This window comes from Babylonia areolata, chromosome 28, assembly GCF_041734735.1.
Source record: "Babylonia areolata isolate BAREFJ2019XMU chromosome 28, ASM4173473v1, whole genome shotgun sequence".
Lineage (NCBI taxonomy): Eukaryota > Metazoa > Mollusca > Gastropoda > Neogastropoda > Buccinidae > Babylonia > Babylonia areolata.
In genome coordinates this window covers 14,830,151-14,850,130 of record NC_134903.1, presented here as the reverse complement: position 1 = coordinate 14,850,130, position 19,980 = coordinate 14,830,151, and the positions used below count along the sequence as shown (strand labels likewise).

At 46.0% G+C, this 19,980-nt stretch overlaps 1 protein-coding gene across 1 annotated transcript in view; it reads right to left on the bottom strand.

Moving 5' to 3' along the window:
- The window catches only part of LOC143301991 (period circadian protein-like), a 59,942-nt gene that overhangs the window by 19,375 nt on the left and 20,587 nt on the right, over nt 1–19,980 (bottom strand). The window contains exons 5-14 of the mRNA XM_076616474.1: nt 15,995–16,125; nt 14,117–14,203; nt 11,502–11,607; nt 10,307–10,376; nt 8,083–8,267; nt 6,816–6,900; nt 4,516–4,622; nt 1,778–1,931; nt 1,264–1,381; nt 9–60 (exon numbers count right to left, since the gene is read on the bottom strand). Of these exons, the coding sequence (XP_076472589.1) occupies nt 9–60; nt 1,264–1,381; nt 1,778–1,931; nt 4,516–4,622; nt 6,816–6,900; nt 8,083–8,267; nt 10,307–10,376; nt 11,502–11,607; nt 14,117–14,203; nt 15,995–16,125 (1,095 nt within the window). The remainder of the gene's footprint in view (nt 1–8; nt 61–1,263; nt 1,382–1,777; nt 1,932–4,515; nt 4,623–6,815; nt 6,901–8,082; nt 8,268–10,306; nt 10,377–11,501; nt 11,608–14,116; nt 14,204–15,994; nt 16,126–19,980) is intronic.

Below are 19,980 nucleotides of genomic sequence, written 5' to 3'. Positions count from 1 at the left end.
CCACTCACCAGCTCCCCCAGAGTCAGACGGCGTGAGAGGCATGGTATCAAAACTCATGGGCTGCACACACACACACACACACACACACACACATCACTCCTCAGTACAACAAAACACTTCTTCTGCCTTTAGTTGTTGTTTTTTTCTCTCATACAAACCTACAAAGCCACAAAAGTACAAACAGAGCCTTGCAAAAAAGCCACAGCAACAAAGACACCTGCTGAGAAATTGAACAACTGGGTCGACACCTTGAATAATCAATCACTTCAGCACACAGCTTCACATTAGTTCGGAACGTTCAATCAAAAAGACACAGAGGGAGGGTCAGAAAAACATTCCAAACAAGCGTGAATGCACACACACCCACCCACCTACCAACCGACTCGCCTACCCCACACACAAAGCATAAATGCACACATCTACTACGAACAACGCCCCCCCCCCCCCACCCCCTCTACAACATAACCACACACACGAGCATGAACGCACACACCCACCAACCGACCCCCTACACATATTCACACAAGCATATAGCCACCTACCTACCTACCACCCCCAAATCCTCACACATACATGCAGGAACGCACACACCTATCTACGATCTATGCCACCCCCCACAAGCATGAACTCAGACATCCACCTTTCATAGCCCCTCCTCCCCCTGTCTCTCTCTCACACACACACACACACACACACACACACTTCCCACAACACAAGCAAGCATGAACGCACACACTCACCTACAAACCATCTCACATTCACACGCATACAGACACAAAAGCACACACACACACACACAAAGGACACACATATATCAACATCCCTCCTCTCTGCACACACACACACATACATTCCACCCCCCTCCTCTTCACACACACACACATTCCACTCCTCCCTCCTCTTCACACACACACACACACACTACTCCCCTCCCCTCCTCTTCACACACACACAACCATTCCTCTCCCTTCCTCTTTTCACACACACACACATTCCACCCCCTCCTCTTCTCACACACATACACACACATTCCACCCCCCTCCTCTTCACACACAAACACACACACACATTCCACCCCCCTCCTCTTCACACACACAACCATTCCTCCCCCTTCCTCTTTTCACACACACACACGCACACACACATTCCACCCCCCTCCTCTTCTCACACACACACACGCACACACACATTCCACCCCCCTCCTCTTCGCACGCACACACACACACACACACACACATACACATGAATAGTGTAAGTTCTCACCTTCTGCAGCATCTCAGTAATCTTGCTGATCAATTTTCGGGATGTCTCCGACGTCCTGGCTTCTGTCAATTTGCGGTCGTCAGGACTTTCCTCGAATACGTTAGGATTGTCTGGGGCCCTGGAAACACAGTAAACAATGTTTGAAAATAAAATAAAAGTAACATGTGTGTCGCATACTGGACAAACATCGTAGTGTCTCAAAAATTTTTAGTGGCGTGTGTGTATGTGTGTGTGAGTGTATATGTGACCAACTCTGTTGGAATACTATATAATCAGTATGCAGATGACAAAAATGACACATGACCATACCTGCACTAGCTTGACTAAGTCATGCTCATGCACAAACACATGCCGTACACACATTTACACGAATCCTCCTCCACACACACACACACACACACCCTCCACCCCCAGCCACACACCCCCTCCACACCCCTCAACAGACACACACCAACCCCCTTCACACCCCGCAACCCCCCTCCCCTCACACAAACACACACACACACAGACTGACTTGATGATGGTGTGCTGAGCGATGATGAACTCCAGCTTGTGGTCCCAGGGGTTCATGAAGGAGGACCACTCCGTCGTCACCTTCACGTACGTCCCGTTCCGGGTTCGGATCCTCAGCGGTCCACTCTTGAACGGCTGGCCCATGGAGTGCATGGCTGGGGAGCGCAACACTTTCACTTTTCACTTTTCAGTTTCTCAAGGAGGCGTCACTACGTTCGGGCAAATCCATACACGCTACACCACGTCTGCTAGTAGCAGATGCCTGGTCTGCAGCATAACCCAACTGCTTTTTAGAAAATCCCATCTCAGCTACACTACATCTGCTTGGCAGATGCCTGACCAGCAGCATAACCCAACTGCTTTCAAACAAATCCATATATATGCCACATCACATCTGCTAAGCTTTACCATAACCCAATGAGCCAGCCAGGCCTTGAAGGAATGCACAGACATCTGTGCACCCATCAATGAAAAACAAAATGCGTCAGCAGTGAAAGAGTCAACGAAAAATGAAATATCACAGCAGAGAAAGGGTCAATGAAAAACGAAATGTGACAGCAGAGAAAGGGTCAATGAAAAACAAAATATCACAACAGTGAAAGGGTGAAAAACGAAATGTGACAGCAGAGAAAGGGTCAATGAAAAACGAAATATGACAGCAGTGAAAGGGTGAAAAACGAAATACGACAGCAGTGAAAGGGTCAATGAAAAACGAAATATGACAGCAGAGAAAGGGTCAATGAAAAACGAATATGACAGCAGAGAAAGGGTCAATGAAAAACGAAATGACAACAGAGAAAGGGTCAATAAAAAACGAAATGTGACAGCAGAGAAAGGATCAATGAAAAACGAAATGTGACAGCAGAGAAAGGGTCAATGAGAAACGAAATATGACAGCAGTGAAAGGGTCAATGAAAAACGAAATATGACAGCAGAGAAAGGGTCAATGAAAAACGAAATATGACAGCAGAAAGGGTCAATGGAAAACAAAACATGTCAGCAGTGAAAGAGTCCATGAAAAATGAAATATCACAGCAGAAAAAGGTTAAAAAAACGAAATATGACAGCAAAGAAAGGGTCACTGAAAAACGAAATATGACAGCAGAGAAAGGGTCAATACAAAACGAAATGACAGCAGAGAAAGGGTCAATGAGAAACGAAATATGACAGCAGTGAAATGGGCAACGAAAAAGGAAGGGGTGATGACACTGAGCGGCGTGGTGGTTCAGCGGTAACAAGTCCACACGGTGAGTGAGAGAATCTGAGTGCACGGGATCAGACCCACAGCAGAGAAAGGGTCAATGAAAAACGAAATATGACAGCAGAGAAAGGGTCAATGAAAAACGAAATGTCAGCAGTCAAACAGTCAATGAAAAACGAAATGTGACAGCAGAGAAACAGGCAACGAAAAAGGAAGGGGTGACGACACTGAGCGGCGTGGTGGTTCAGTGTTAACAAGTCCACACGGTGAGCGAGAGAATCTGAGTGCATGGGATCAGACCCCCACTCTCTCCAGCAATTTTTAGACCTTGAGTGGTGGTCTGAACACTAGCCATTCGGATGTGACAATAAACAGAGGTCCCGTGTGCAGCATGCACTTTTAGAGCACATAAAAGAACCCCAAAAAAAGGTTGTCCCTGGCAAAAATCCTGTAGAAAAAAATCCACTTTGATATGAAGGGAGAAAAAACAGAAGGAAAAAAAATTACAACTGCAGGCGGGCAAAAAAAAGAGAAGCCTGCAAAAAAAAAAAACAGAGAAAAGTATAGCACTGCACTGTAGCAATGCAGTCTCCCTACAGAAAGCTGGCTGAATTTCACACACACACACACAGATCTGCTGTGACAAAAAGAGTAATGCAAAACAATACCACACAATACAATACAATACAAAACAACACAATTCAATATAACACAATACAATGCCATACAAAATAATACAATTCAATACAATACCATACAAACAATACAACTCAACGCAATAACACACAATACAATGAAATACAAAACAACACAATCCAGTACAATACCATAAAATACAAAACAATACAACACAATACAATACAATACAATGAAACACAATTAAACACAACGCAATACAATTCAATACAACACAATGCAACACATTACAACACAATAGTGATAAGAAACTCTAGGGAGAGCTGGACAGTACAAGGTCTTCAGAGAAGAAGCCCCCCTCAGTCAAGTGTTTCAGCCCTTAACTCCTTACACTCTAAGGGGGCTGGGCTGCACCCAGGTCATGACTCCTAGATGCCCTTGTATTGCCCCCCCACACCCCCCGGTCCTCAGCAAACCCACGCCTCCAGGGTGGTCACCACTTCAGAACTGAGTCACCTTTTCTGGCAGACGTTTTAACCACTGAGCCATCGTATGACTAGTTTGAGCAGGGAAATTTAATCCTTATGAAGTATACTTTCATTCCTCCTTGACCAGATCCAGCTGGAACTCTTTTCTGCTGCTTCTGCCATTGCTTTGAGAGCTCATGTCCTCTCTCTGTACCAGAAATCAACAGCTGTTCCATGAGGCTGTAGGCAGATGCGCCCACAAACCCTCTTGCACCAATCTCTGTGACGAGGACTTTGGCTTGGAAGCCGGATTCTCTCAGGCTGCTGGCTAGACTAGCATACACAATACAATTCAATACAAAACACAACACAAAACAATACCATACAACACAACACAACATAACACAGAGACAGAGGACCCCAGCAGACACCCACCTTTCTTGTAGATGTCCAGGAGCTGGGGCAGGTCATCAGGGTGATAGTAGTCGAAGATGGAGGTGCCCACAATGTCCTGCGGCAGGAACCCCAACAGGGCCACAGTGCTGTTGACACAACATCACCAGTTGTCATCATCATCATCATGACAATAATCATAATCATAATTCATAATATTGGGATTTTTTTTTTTTTGGAATTTTTTTTTTATCATGCCCTGATGATGTTCGTCCTTCAGATTTGAAGATGACCATGGCTTCAAAGAATCAGTTCAGAATAAAGCTCTGTCAGTGTCCAAAGAAGACAGGTGGACCCATTTTGCTGTTTCTATATTACCAACCGTTAACACAAGAGACCAGGTGAGAAATATGTATTAGTATTTGTATTTCTTTTTATCACAACAGATTTCTCTGTGTGAAATTCAGGCTGCTCTCCCTAGGGAGAGCGCGTCGCTACACCACAGCGCCACCCTTTTTTTTTGTATTTTTTCCTGCGTGCAGTTTTTTGTTTTTTTTTCCCTATCGAAGTGGATTTTTCTACAGAATTTTGCCAGGAACAACCATTTTGTTGCCGTGGGTTCTTTTACGTGTGCTAAGTGCATGCTGCACACGGGAACTCGGTTTATCGTCTCATCCGAATGACTAGCGTCCAGACCACCACTCAAGGTCTAGTGGAGGTGGCAAAAATATCGGCAGCTGAGCTGTGATTCAAACCAGCGCACTGAGATTCTCTGAGTTATAAAGAAAGACAGCTTTTTGGTGGTTGGTTGTTTTTTTTAATCACACACATACATGCACATACATACATTCATACAGCAAACTGAGCACACAGGCCAACTGGGAACAGGTAAACTGGGATAACCAAGAACCAATTTAATGATAGGCGAAATGGCAACAGGTGAATCCGGAATAGGTTAATCTGAAATGGGTGAATTCAGCAGACACAAGTTTTCAGGCCTCAACAAGCCAGCAGAGACAGGGTGGAGAAGTGAAAGATGCAACAGTGCCCAGTGGTCGAAGCGTCAGACTTTCAATCTGAGGGTCCCGGGTTCAAATCCCAGCCATGGCGCCTGGTGGGTAAAGCGTGGAGATTTTTTTTTTTTTTTCTGATCTCTCTCCCAGGTCAAAAGATGTGCAGACGTGCTTGTGCCTGACCCCCCTTTCGTGTGTATACCCATGCAACAGATCACCCCCCTTCGTGTGTATACCCATGCAACAGATCACCCCCTCTTCGTATGTATACCCATGCAACAGATCACCCCCCTTCGTGTGTATACCCATGCAACAGATCACCCCCCTTCGTGTGTATACCCATGCAACACATCACCCCCCTTCGTGTGTATACCCATGCAACAGATCACCCCCCCTTCATGTGTATACCCATGCAACAGATCACCCCCCTTCGTGTGTATACCCATGCAACACATCACCCCCCTTTCGTGTGTATACCCATGCAACAGATCACCCCCCTTCGTGTGTATACCCATGCAACAGATCACCCCCCCTTTCGTGTGTATACCCATGCAACAGATCACCTCTCTTTGTGTGTATACCCATGCAACACATCACCTCCCTTTCGTGTGTATACACATGCAGAAGATCAAAACAACGCACATTAAAGATCCACACAGTAGTCAATGTCAAGCATCAAGTGGGGTTATGGAAACAAGATCTTACCCAGCATGCAACCATCCCCCCCCCCCCCTCCCCCCAAAAAACAACAACAACAACATGAGTATGACTGCCTGCAAAACCAAGGATGGTGTGAGGAAGGGACTGAGAACGGTTCTGTTCTGTTCAGTTACTCAAGGAGGCGTCACTGCATTCATACAAATCCATATACGCTACGCCACATCTGCTAAGCAGATGCCTGACCAGCAGCGTAACCCAAAGCCTTTAGTCAGTCCTCGAAAGAGAGAAAAAAAAAGAAAAAAGAAGTGCATAATGGATACATCATTAGATTCATGTATAGATAAATAAACAAATGAATAAGGAAAGAAAGAAATACATAAATAAATAAACAAACACACAGACAACATAAAAAAATTAAAAAAAAAAAGATAATCAGACAACAATGATAGTAAATAACTTAATAAGCAAATAAATGTAAACTGACATACAGACAAGCACGCACACACACGTACTCACATGTACACACGTACACATACAAGTACACTCACACACACACACACAACACACACACACACACACACACACAAACACACACACGCAAACCAGCAAAACATGCAGTTTCACAGACACGGAAGCACAAAACAAAAGCGCAGACGGACGGTCACTCACTTGGCGTGGGTGTAGGTGTAAGTGCAGAACAGGGAGTGACGCAGGCTGAAGGTCCGCTGCTCCGGCTCTGGAGGTAACTGGCCGTCTGTGAAGGAACAGACAGCAAGGTTGGCGGTCATCAGTTTCCTCAGTGTGTGTTGGTCGGGAGAGGAATGAGTGGGGGGGCAGTGGGGGTGGGGGGGGGGGGAGTGTTGGTGTTGTGTGTGTGTGATGGGAGGGAAGGGGAGGGGGGTTGTGCAGAGTGGTAGGGGTAACTGACCGTCTGTGAAGGAACAGACAGCAAGGTTGGTGGTCATCAGTTTCCTCTGTGTGTGTTGGTGGGGAGAGGAAGGAGGAAGGAGGGATGTGGGGGGTGGGGGTGGGGGGAGAGTGATGGTGGTGTGTGTGTGATGGGAGAGGGGGGGGGTGCAGAGTGGTAGGGGTAACTGACCATCTGTGAAGGGACAGAGAGCAATGCGGTGGTCATCAGTTTCCTCTGTGTGTGTTGGTGGGGAGAGGAAGGAGGAAGGAGGAAGGAGGGGTGTGGGGGGTGGGGGTGGGGGGTAGAGTGATGGTGGTGTGTGTGTGATGGGAGAGGAGGGGGGGTGCAGAGCGGTGGGGGTAACTGACCGTCTGTGAAGGTACAGACAGCAAGGCAGTGGTCATCAGTTTTCTCTGTTTGTGTGTTGGTGGGGAGAGGAAGGAAGGGGGGGGGGGGGGGGGGAGAGTGTTGGTGTTGTGTGTGTGATGGGGGAGGGGGGTGGAGCAGAGTGGTGGGGGTAACTGACCGTCTGTGAAGGTACAGACAGCAAGGCGGTGGTCATCAGTTTCCTCTGTGTGTGTGTGTGTGTGTGTGTGTGTGTGTGTGATGGGGGAGGGGGGTGGAGCAGAGTGGAGGGGGAAACTGGACGTCTGTGGGGGACAGACAGCAAGGTGGTAGTGGTGATGGTGGTGGTGGTCATCAGTTTTGTGTGCGCGTGCATGTGTGTGTGTGTGTGTGTGTGTGTGCGTGCGCGTGCATGTGTGTGTGTGTGTGTACGCACGCACATGGTTGTGTGTGCACAAGAAGAATGCACCTCTTGGTGTGTGTGTGTGTGTGTGTGTGTGTGTGTGTGTGTGTGTGTGTGTGTGTCCTGTGTGTGTGTTGTGTGTGTGTGTGTTTAATTTTTTTTTACGGGGAGGCTATGAGAGCAAAGTAGAGCATCATGCACCTCTTAGTGTGTGTGAGTGTGCGTGTGTGTGCATGTAAGTGTGTGTGTTTTGAAGGGATGAAATTAGCCAGGCTCACCTTTGTAGGGGGAGGCCATCGGGGCAAAGTAGAGCATCATGCACCTCTTGGCCACCTTCTGGTCGTCCAGCACTCCCCCCTCCCCCACCAGGTTCTCCAGTGGCTTGGACGTGGCCATGACCTTGAAGAACACGTACGTCCCCGCACTGGACAGGCTGAACCCGGAAGACAGGCTCCGGAACCGTCTGAAACACGCCAGGTTTTGCGGCACTCGTCAGGTGTCTCTTGTTCTCTCATTCCAGGACACACACTGAAGAAATTTCGCTCAACTCGGAATCCAACATTGAACTTAGTCGAGTATTTTGATGGTTTCGTACCATCTTCCCGGCTCAAAGCAAGTTTCCTCGAGTTGTGAAGTTTCTTCTTCCACAGGTTCATTTTTTATCTATTAGCCCCCCTGGGCAATAAAAAATTATCTCGGAATTTTCTAGAGCTGTTTCACAGTATGGGTTTGGGTTTGTTGGAAAATAAACAACAACAACAAACAAACAAAAACAAAAAAACACAACATTGAGTTTCAATGTCTGGGCAACACTTAACCAGCTTTCACTTTCGTGTGGCAAAAATGATAATCAAACAGATTATATTCTATTTGCTTTTTTTTTTTTTTTTTTTTTTACAATATAAACTACAGGAAATTTATTTCCTAAAATTACATTAATCTAACATACTTTACCGTGACCCACTAGTGCAGACTCCGGCAGGGGAGTCCAATTCCTGTCCTGTGCAAACTACTATCCGCCTACGCGGAGAAAACGAAAGTAGCAACGGCTGATAACCTGGAAGTAGGTTACCATATGATTTCTTTCTTGAGTCCCCACCCCACCGACCCACACCCCATCCACCACAACCTTAAAACTAAGACAAATCCACCACCACCCTAAACTATGACTAACTGCTGAATAATCACTCAGCCAATCTTACTTTCAGCTGCCAAACTGTATTTGTATTTCTTTTTATCACAACAGATTTCTCTTTGTGAAATTCAGGCTGCTCTCTCCATGGAGAGCGCGTCGCTATACTACAGCGCCACCCATTTTTTGGTATTTTTTCCTGCGTGCAGTTTTATTTGTTTTTCCTATCGAAGTGGATTTTTCTACAGAATTTTGCCAGGAACAACCCTTTTGTTGCCGTGGGTTCTTTTACGTGCGCTAAGTGCATGCTGCACACGGGACCTCGGTTTATCATCTCATCCGAATGACTAGCGTCCAGCGTCCAGACCACCACTGGTGTAGACTAGCGTCCAGACCACCACTCAAGGTCTAGTGGAGGGGGAGAAAATATTGGTGGCTGAGCCGTGATTCGAACCAGCGCGCTCAGATTCTCTCTCGCTTCCTAGGCGGACACGTTACCTCTAGACCATCACCCAACAGCAAACAATTTCTTGTTTGTTTCTTTTCTTTCTTTCCAAGTAAGCCAGCCACACAGCTTGCTGTCCATGTCCGAGACTGCGAAACCAAGCACGGACTTTCAGCTGGGTCAGTTCCCACACATGCATCACCACAGTAAATGGGGAGCACGCTGGAAACAACGGGCGCAACAGCCAAGTGGTTTCAACAATGGACTTTCAATCCCGAGGGTCCTGTGTTCAAATCCTGGTGTGTTAGTTAAAGGTGAAGATTTTTCTCCATCCCCAGGTCATCAACAGACATGCAGACTTCCTTATGCCTAAACTTTGTGTACATAACCATACGCATGCAGAATACCAAATACGCATGTCAAAGATCCCATAATCCATGTCGGCATTCCATGGGCGATAGAAACAAGAACAAACCCAACATGCATAACCCTGAAATGGGAGTATGGCTGCCTACATGGCTGGGTAAAAAAAGAGTCCATAAAAGGCCATTGTAAATAGTACACGAGTAAATGGGGCAGGGAGGGTGGGGGGTCAGGGGGGGAGTTGCAGCCCATGAATCCAAAAGGAGGAGGAGGAGGAAGAGGAAGAGAAGAAGAAGATGAAATGGAGAAGGAGAAGAACAAGAAGTAGAAGAAGAAGAAAGGACAAAAAGAAGAACAAGAATAAGAAAAAGAACGAGAAGGAGAAGCAGAAGCAGAAGAAGAAGAAAAAAAAAAAAAAACAGAAGAAGCAGAAGAAGAAGAAGAAAAAGAGGAGAAAGAAGAAGAAGAAAAAGAAGCAGAAGAAAAAGAAGCAGAAGAAAAAGAAGCCGAAGAAGAAGAAGAAGAAGAAAGAAAGACGACGACAACAAAGAGAGTCACTGACCTAATCCTGGCGTAGAAGAACTGTTTTTGCTGCTTGGGACTGTCGGTCTTGCCCTGGCTCCTGGACTCTGCTGAAATTACGACGACAACAACAGATCCAGATTCACTTTCACACAGACAACACAAAGTGCAGACCCGTCTATTTTCGTGAACTTGTCGACATATTTGTTTTCTTTACGCACAGAATCTAACAGACTCTCTCTACTTCACAGAGGTGTAAAACGCAACACACACACACACTCTCTCTCCCTCTCTCTCTTGCTCTCTCTTCCCCTTTCTCATTCACATTAAAACATAGAACACAAACACATGCATGCTGATCACTTGTGAGAAGACCTGTCAGTACCTGATATTTCGAAGAGAGTACACACACACACACAAACACACACACACACACACACATACACGATTATATATGCACATGCATGCAAATGACACACACAAATAAAGAAACACAAACAAAACACAGAGCCTCAGATACACACAAATCATCAGACACAGGCACAAACACACATGCACGAACAAACACACACTAACCCCTATTCACTAATCCTCACACACACACACACACACAGATCCCCAAGCAACCCTCACACACACACACACCCTCGCAGTCCTACCCCACAACCCCTCCTCCCACCCTCTCCCCCCCGACACAAGTTCACACTCTCACACCCCACCAACCCTAACACACACATTCACCTCACACCCTCTCTCACCCCCCCTCCCCCACCCTCACCCCCGACACAAGTTCACACTCTCACACCCCACCAACCCTAACACACACATTCACCTCACACCCTCTCTCACCCCCCCTCCCCCCGACACAGGTTCACACTCTCACACCCCACCAACCCTAACACACACATTCACCTCACACCCTCTCTCACCCCCCCTCCCCCAGACACAGGTTCACACTCTCACACCCCACCAACCCTAACACACACATTCACCTCACACCCTCTCTCACCCCCCCCTCCTTCCCCCCGACACAAGTTCACACTCTCACACCCCACCAACCCTAACACACACATTCACCTCACACCCTCTCACCACCACCCCCTCCCCCCGACACAAGTTCACACTCTCACACTCCACCAACCCTAACACACACATTCACCTCACACCCTCTCTCACCCCCCCCCCCCCCCCACTCACCCCCCCCCCACCCCCACCCCCCCGACCAAAACACTCACTTGGGCAGCCGTCGCCTTCAGAGTTCTCGGAACTGATGTAACTGTTGACAGTCATCACATCCTTCTTGTGCACAAAGTCCTTCAGGAGCCGCCCTTTCCACCACGCCTGTGACAAACATACACACACGCACACACCCTGCATGGTGAAAATAACTTTTTTTTCATCATCATAACGGTAATAATAATAATAATTAGTGATGCTGTGCATTTATCTCCCCCACCCCTCCCCCCCCGAGCAATTAGACAAGGTGCAGTGGCCGAATGGTTAACTCACTCAGTACGGCCAGTCCTCTCTTCTTCTCAACACAGACCCCTCGGATGTCCAGTGGGTGTCTGAATGACCCAACCTTTAGCTTCCGTCGTCAGAATTGTGGTATTCTTTGTCAACATTCACGTCTTCAGTATAAGAGCCTTCCGCTTGCAATATTTTGATGACGGTAATTGGGGTGAAACGCTGTTAACGTCGTCTCTTTCGCCGTTCGTATAGAGAGAGTTAAGAGCATTGGGTTCTCGCCCAAGCTTCCCCCAAATTCCATCCCTGGTTTCAGCACACCAGGTGGGTTGAAGGGTGGAGATTTTTTTTTTCCAACCTCCCAGATCAACATGTGTGCACGCTTCCTGGTTCCTGAACCTCCTTCAAGCGTATACGCAAGCAAAAGATGAAGAAATACGCTCAATAACTCACTCAGGGCGACAAGTTTTCTCTCTTGCTTTTTCCCCACAAACGGCCCATTTGTAAGGGTTTGGAAAAAAAATTAAATACAAAATACAGAGTAAGAAAATGAAACTTTCAGACCTGGTTTATTACGTGTTGGGCTATGACATATAAAAAAAAAATCAAATTTCTCATCTTATTTTTACAGTTTTGCCGTTATGTAGAAAATAATGCCAATTTTTCACCCCGAATCACCATACCCATGCTCACTTCCTGCACTAAATTCACTTTATTCTTCATCAACATCCACCTTTTCAATGTCCAACCCTTCAGGCCACACATGGCAGGCTGGCCAATCATACCATTTGGTTGTGGAGTGACCCAGAATAGCGCACTCTGCTTGGCTAATTACAAAATCACGTATACAGCGTGTGATGGATTTTTATTCTTGGGAAATGCTATTCCATTCCGTCGTCCGAATCCGAATACATTTCATGTAGGAATGCTCATGCATTCTGTCGTCCGGAGAGGGTTAAAGATCCTGTAATCCATGTCAGTGTTTGCTGTGTCATGGAAATGCAAAAAATACCCAGCATGCATCAAGCATGACAGTGCCACTGGCAGGTCAATGTTGGTCATGTAACAGGAGAAAGAAGAAGAGAAACATGCACCCGATCAGACCCACTGGTGGGCACTGACAAAGCATGCACACCACAGCTGTGAGTGGAGTGATGGCCTACAGGTAACGCGTCCACCTAGGAAGCGAGAGAATCTGAACGCGCTGGTTCGAATCACAGCTCAGCCGCCGATATTTTCTCCCCTTCCACTAGACCTTGAGTGGTGGTCTGGACAGTAGTCATTCGGATGAGACGATAAACCGAGGTCCCATGTGCAGCACGCACTTAGCACACGTAAAAGAACCCAGGGCAAGAAAAGGGCTATTCCCGGCAAAAATTTTTTTTTAAGAAAAATCCACTCCAATAGGAAAAACAAATAAAACTGCACGCAGGAAAGAATACAAAAAAAAAGGGTGGCACTGTATTGAGTCGCGACACACTCTCCCTGGGGAGAGCAGCCCAAATTTCACACAGAGAAATCTGTTGTGATAAAAAGAGGAATACAAATACAAATACAATACAGAAGAACCACAGCAGCAACTTCGCCAAGGCCAGCAAGAACAGGAAGGCAGCAACAGCAGTAGCAACAGTGCCCAAGCAGCCCGGACATTTTCCCTGCCCTCACTGCCCACACCCATGCAGATCAAAACCGGAACTCTGCAGCCACGTGCAGGTTCACACCAAACGAGACAAAGGGACACGCAGAGGTCGTCTGACACGACAGACTACATTCACTCACACACATACTCACACATTTACACACACACACGCACACGCACGCATGCACACGCGCGCGCACGCACATGCGTGCGCACACACACACATACAGTATTCACTTGCACACATACTCATTCACTTGTACACACAAACACACACTCACACACACACACACACTCACACACAGTCATTCACTTGCACACATACTCATTCACGCACACACACTCGCTCACTCTATTTCATACACACAAACACAAACACACAGATCCTCCTAGAGAGCCTAATCCAGCTGATTGCATCATTCCATGATGGCATGCAGGCGAGAGTACAGACACACACTCATTCACTCTATTTCATACACACAAACACAAACACACACATACACACACTCACCACTACACACAAACTCACCCCCCCCCCCCCTGACACACACACACACTCAACCCCCACGACACACACACACTCAACCCATACACACATACTCCCCTACCCGCACAACACAGACTCAACCCACATACACACACACCACACACATTCCACGCCCCCCCCTACCCCACCCCCACACATCCCCCTCCACCCCCCCCACTCCCCATCCCCCACCCGACACCCACACGGACGGCACTCACATTGGGGTATCCCAGGAGGTCCATGAGGGCCTGTGAGGTGTGTAGGACCACATGGTTCTTCAGGGAGACGGCCACCGTCAGTTCACTCTGCACAGCCACACACAGCACAGTATGCAGAGCTGTTATCATTACTACCAGTACTTACATAGCACCTATCTTCATCAGACACACACAGCACACAGCGCTGCACTCAGAGCTGTTATCATTACTACCGGTACTTACATAGCCCCTATCTTCATCAGACACACACAGCACACAGCGCTGTACTCAGAGCTGTTATCATTACTACCGGTACTTACATAGCACCTATCTTCAACAGACACACATAGCACTGTACTCAGCTGTTATCATTACTACCAGTACTTACATAGCCCCTATCTTCATCAGACACACACAGCACACAGCGCTGTACTCAGAGCTGTTATCCTTACTACCGGTACTTACATAGCACCTATCTTCATCAGACACACACAGCGCTGTACTCAGAGCTGTTATCCTTACTACCGGTACTTACATAGCCCCTATCTTCATCAGACACACACAGCACACAGCGCTGCACTCAGAGCTGTTATCCTTACTACCGGTACTTACATAGCACCTATCTTCATCAGACACATACAGAACTGTACTCAGAGCTGTTATCATTACTACCAGTACTTACAGAGCACCTATCTTCATCAGACACACACAACACCCAGCGCTGTACTCAGAGCTGTTATCCTTACTACCGGTACTTACATAGCACCTATCTTCATCAGACACACACAGCACACAGCGCTGTACTCAGAGCTGTTATCATTACTACCGGTACTTACATAGCCCCTATCTTCATCAGACACACACAGCACACAGCGCTGTACTCAGAGCTGTTATCATTACTACCGGTACTTACATAGCCCCTATCTTCATCAGACACACACAGCACACAGCGCGGCACTCAGAGCTGTTATCCTTACTACCGGTACTTACATAGCACCTATTTTCCGTCAGAGATTAAACTTATGAGTGCTTTACAGTTTCAGTTATTGATACATAGTGCCTGTCTTCAGTAAGAGACCAAACTACTCTCTTCACAGGTTCAGTTTATTGATACTTATATAACGCCTATCTTCGATCAGAAACCAAACTATAACTTGTACAAGCGCTGTATGTTTTCAGTTTATTGATAATTACGCGGCGCCTATCTTCGATCAGAAACCAAACTATAACTAGTGTAAGTGCTGCATGTTTTCAGTTTATTGATAATTACACAGTGCCTCTCTTTGGTCAGAAACCAAACTATAAGTGCTGTATGTTTTCAGTTTATTGATACTTACATAGCGCCGATCTTCGGTCAGAAACCAAACTATAAGCGCTGTACGTTTTCATTTTATTGATACTCACATAGCACTTATCTTCGATCAGAAACCAAACTGTAACTAGTATTAAGCGCTGTATGTTTTCATTTTATTGATACTTGCATAGTGCCTATCTTCGGTCAGAAACCAAACTATAAGCGCTGTATGTTTTCAGTTTGTTGATATTTACATAGCGCCTATCTTCAGCCAGAAAATTAGCGCTCCAGTTTCAGTTTCTCAAGGAGATGTCACTGGACAAATCCATACACAAGAAATGCCTCATCTGCTAGGCAGATGGTCTGGCAGAAGGATAACCCAGGATAACCATAAACACCAGTCAGGGCTGGAGTACCCATCAGAGTGGGTTTCTTCTTCAGATTTCTGCCATGGGTTGCTTGTGTGTTAAGGAGTGTTGAACTATGTGTTAAGGAGTGTTCACCTGTGTGTGTAAAGGAGAGTGTTTACCTGTGTGTGTTAAGGAGTGTTCACTGGTATGGTTAGGGGGGGGGGGGGGTAGAGTTTTTTTTGGGTTTTTTTTTACCTGTGTGTTGAGGACGATGCCGTCATTGACGTTGCGGAAGTCAACCGACTCAGTGCACTGAAGACTGGGCAGGGCCACAGGTTCAGAGGAGGGCGCCTTGAACACACCCCCTTTGTCCTGCTTCTGCACCTCTGTACACACAGCACACAGAGAAACGCATTATTCACCAACACAGATACCAAACCTTCATCAACACAAAAATTCCACCATTTATCATCCATCATTTAGCAACATAGACATTTTGATGTTCATCAACACACACAAAAAAATCCATCATTCATCAACATAGACATTCACAAACATTATCATCACAGAAATTCATCACTAGTCAACGCAGAATTTAGCAATTTATCAACATGGAATTTTGTCATTCATCAACACAGATATTAGCTATTTATCAACACAGTGATTTTTCATTATCAACACAGAAATTTGTCATTTATCAACATAGAAATTCGTCATTTATTAACACAGGAAATTTATCAATTATAATCACTGAAATTCATCTGTTATTAACACAGAAATCCATCATTTATTGACATGCCTTTGCTCCTCTTTGAACAAAGAACACACAGAAATCAATCATTCATCGACACAGAAATTCACCATTAATCAACACAGAAATTCGTCATCACAAAAACCCATCATTTTATCAACACAGAAATTCATCATTTGTCAACACATAAACACAGAAATTCATCATTTATCAACACCAAAATTCATCATTCACCAACACAGAAATTCATCATTTATCAACACCAAAATTCATCTTTCACTAACAGTAACACAGAAAAGCATTCCCTTCCCACCACACTCATCATCCCCCAACATGTTTTGTTTGTTTGTTTGTTTTCATCTTTGCCAGCCAGCCCATTATCTGCACCATTTCATTCCCATGCCACTCGTATCGCTCGGCAAGACTGCATGCCTCTCACACAATCCACAACCGTGACAGAATTCCGGCTGGAAGCAACAACAACAACAAAAAAAAAAAATCCCTAACTCACGGCAAACCACAGCTACACAAGACCAGACCTCCTGAGCCTTAACTCACTCAGTACGGCCAGTCCTCTCTTCTCCACTACACAGACCCCTCGGATGTCCAGTGGGTGTCTCAATGACCCAACCTTTAGCTTCCGTCGTCAGAATTGTGGTATTCTTTGTCAACATTCACCTCTTCAGTATAAGAGCCTTCCGCTTGCAATATTCTGATGATGGTAATTGGGCTGAAACGCTGTTAACGTCGTCTCTTTCGCCGTTCGTATGGAGAGAGTTAACAAAACATATTCATCAATGTTTTAACTTTGCCAACACCTTTTCTGTTCTGTTCCTTATCTTCGGTCGTGGTTGAAGGTTTCGTACTATTGACAACAACAGCGACACACACGACAATTGTCTGAACAGAACAACGCTGGTTCCAAGGCTAACGACGAGTCGCTTGTTCAAAGGGGAAGAAGTCACGTGACCTATGACGATGCGACAGTCATGGACATGTGACCGCGCATGCCTTATCTCCCACTCAACAACAACACACTCGACAGGAATAGGCACGCTCAAGGACAAAAACTGCTCAGATTTCTGTGTCTGAAAGGACAGCTGGAGAGAGAAAGAGAGGGTGTGTGGGGGAAGAAGGCATGGAGAGAGAGAGAGAGAGAGGGAGTGAGTTGGGGATGGGAGAGAGAGAGAGAGAGAGCAAGAAAGAGAACAGAAATAATGATGGACGTTAAAATTGCGCGCTTGTCCAGAAATACTGCTCACAGCACTTCACATTCTGTTCCCCTCTCCTGCCCCCCCCACACACCCCATATCCCCACACACGCGCGCACGCGCGCGCACACGCACACACACACACACACAGAATCATGGGTCAGAATACACTCACGCTACTGGACACTGAAAACCACTCACCCACCCATGATGCCCTTTAGAAAACAAATCCTTAGAAAACAAACACGAGAGCAAGAAACAAGAGACGGAGACAGAGAGACAGACCAACGGAGGGGGGGAGACACAGAGAAAGAGAGAGATGGGGTAGGACAAAGGACAGAGAGAGAGACAGAGAGAGAGAGAGAGAGAGAGAGAGAGAGAGAGAGAGAGATTCACCCCTAATAATAAGACAAACAGAAAAAAAAAAAAGCCAGCTGTTCCATTTCTTGTTTCATTCTTGTTACTGAGAAAAAAGATGTTTCTTTCCCTTCTTTTTTTTTTCTAGTTTCTTTTTTGTCTGTCCCTTATAACAAATGCTTTCTTTCCTTTCTTTTCTCCGCCCCCTCTTTTTTTTTTTTCTTTCTTTTTTTTTCCTTTCAAAGCAAAACTATGGCTTATCTGCACTATACAAATCAGAAAAACAGAACAACCACAGCACATACAAAATCCGCAATCCATACAAATTACAGCTGACTCCTTCACTACACAAGTGAATTCCAGCCCAAGAATGAAAGGAGGAGGAGGAAGAGAAGTAGGAGGAGGAGGAGGAGGAGGAGGAGAAAGGAAGGAAGGAGGGCGGCAGAGGATGAAGAATGAAAAATAATCACGTTCCAGCTCATTACTTTCCACACGTGCGGCACTTGGTGCAATAAAGAGAAAGGGGAAGCGAAACAGATGGCTAACGAGATGGACAAGACACGATGATGACACGTGTCCCGATTGCTTCAAGGATACCCTGCTCCCTCGGCGTACTGCCTGGTGGTTGTTCAGATGAACAAAATAATGACTGGTGGTTTAAAACGAGAAAAATAAAAATAGAATGGCAGGGTGTGTGTTTGTGTGTGTGTGTGTGTGTGTGTGACTGTGACTGTGTGTGTGTGTGTGTGTGTGTGTGTGTAAAGGACTCTAAAATGAGCAATGTGGTAATAATGCCACAGATGATGGTGCAAAAAGAAAAAAAGGAAAAAGGTACTGACGCAATCACTGCTTGGTAAAATCTCCACTCTTAACCCAACCCCCAGGCACCAAAAACCAGATTCAAACCCCAGTCTTTTCAGACAAACTCCAGCGCTTTTTAACCCCTGGGCTGCTATGCTCATCACTAACCAAAAATCACTACAAAAATTTATCAGTCAGACATGTCAATCCTGCTACTGTCAACTGCGGCGCATCAGTTCCATCCAGAAATATCTGTCCATTGACGCAACATCTAGACTTGTTGTTTCTCTTATTCTCTCTCGCCTTGACTACTGTAACTCTCTGTTATCTGGTTTGCTTGCTTCATCCATTCAGTCCCTTCAGAGCATACAAAACTCTGCTGCCCGACTCGTCCTCATAAAGAAAAGATCTGAGCACATCACTCCTCTTTTGCAACATCTCCACTGGCTCCCTGTCTCACACAGAATAAAGCACAAGATCAGTACTCTATGTAAATGTATTCACAAATCTGCCCCTTCCTATCTCTGTGGCTGCCTTCACCTCTACACTCCATCTCGCTCACTACAATCGGCTTCAGATCCACTCTGTTTATGCATACCCAGATTCAAACACTCGACTGTTGGCCGCCGTTCTTTCTGGCTCTGGATGACAATGATAAATGAGTGGCGCTGTAGTGTAGCGACACGCTCTCCCTGGGGAGAGCAGCCCAAATTTCAAACAGAGAAATCTGTTGTGATAAAAAAAACCCAAAAAACAAATACAAATACAATACAACACTGACCTGTGATTCTGTGCATGCTGAAGACAACATAGTCGAGGGTGCTGTGAGTGCAATACAATACAACATACAATACAATATACAATATAACATAATACAATACAATGCAATACAATACAATACAAAACTGACTTGTGATTTTTGCGCATGCTGGAGACGACATAGTCATGGGAGCTGAGGGTACAATACAATACAATACAACACAATACGACACTGACCTGTGATTTTGCGCATGCTGGAGACGACATAGTCATGGGAGCTGAGGGTACAATACAATACAATACAACACAATACGACACTGACCTGTGATTTTGCGCATGCTGGAGACGACATAGTCATGGGA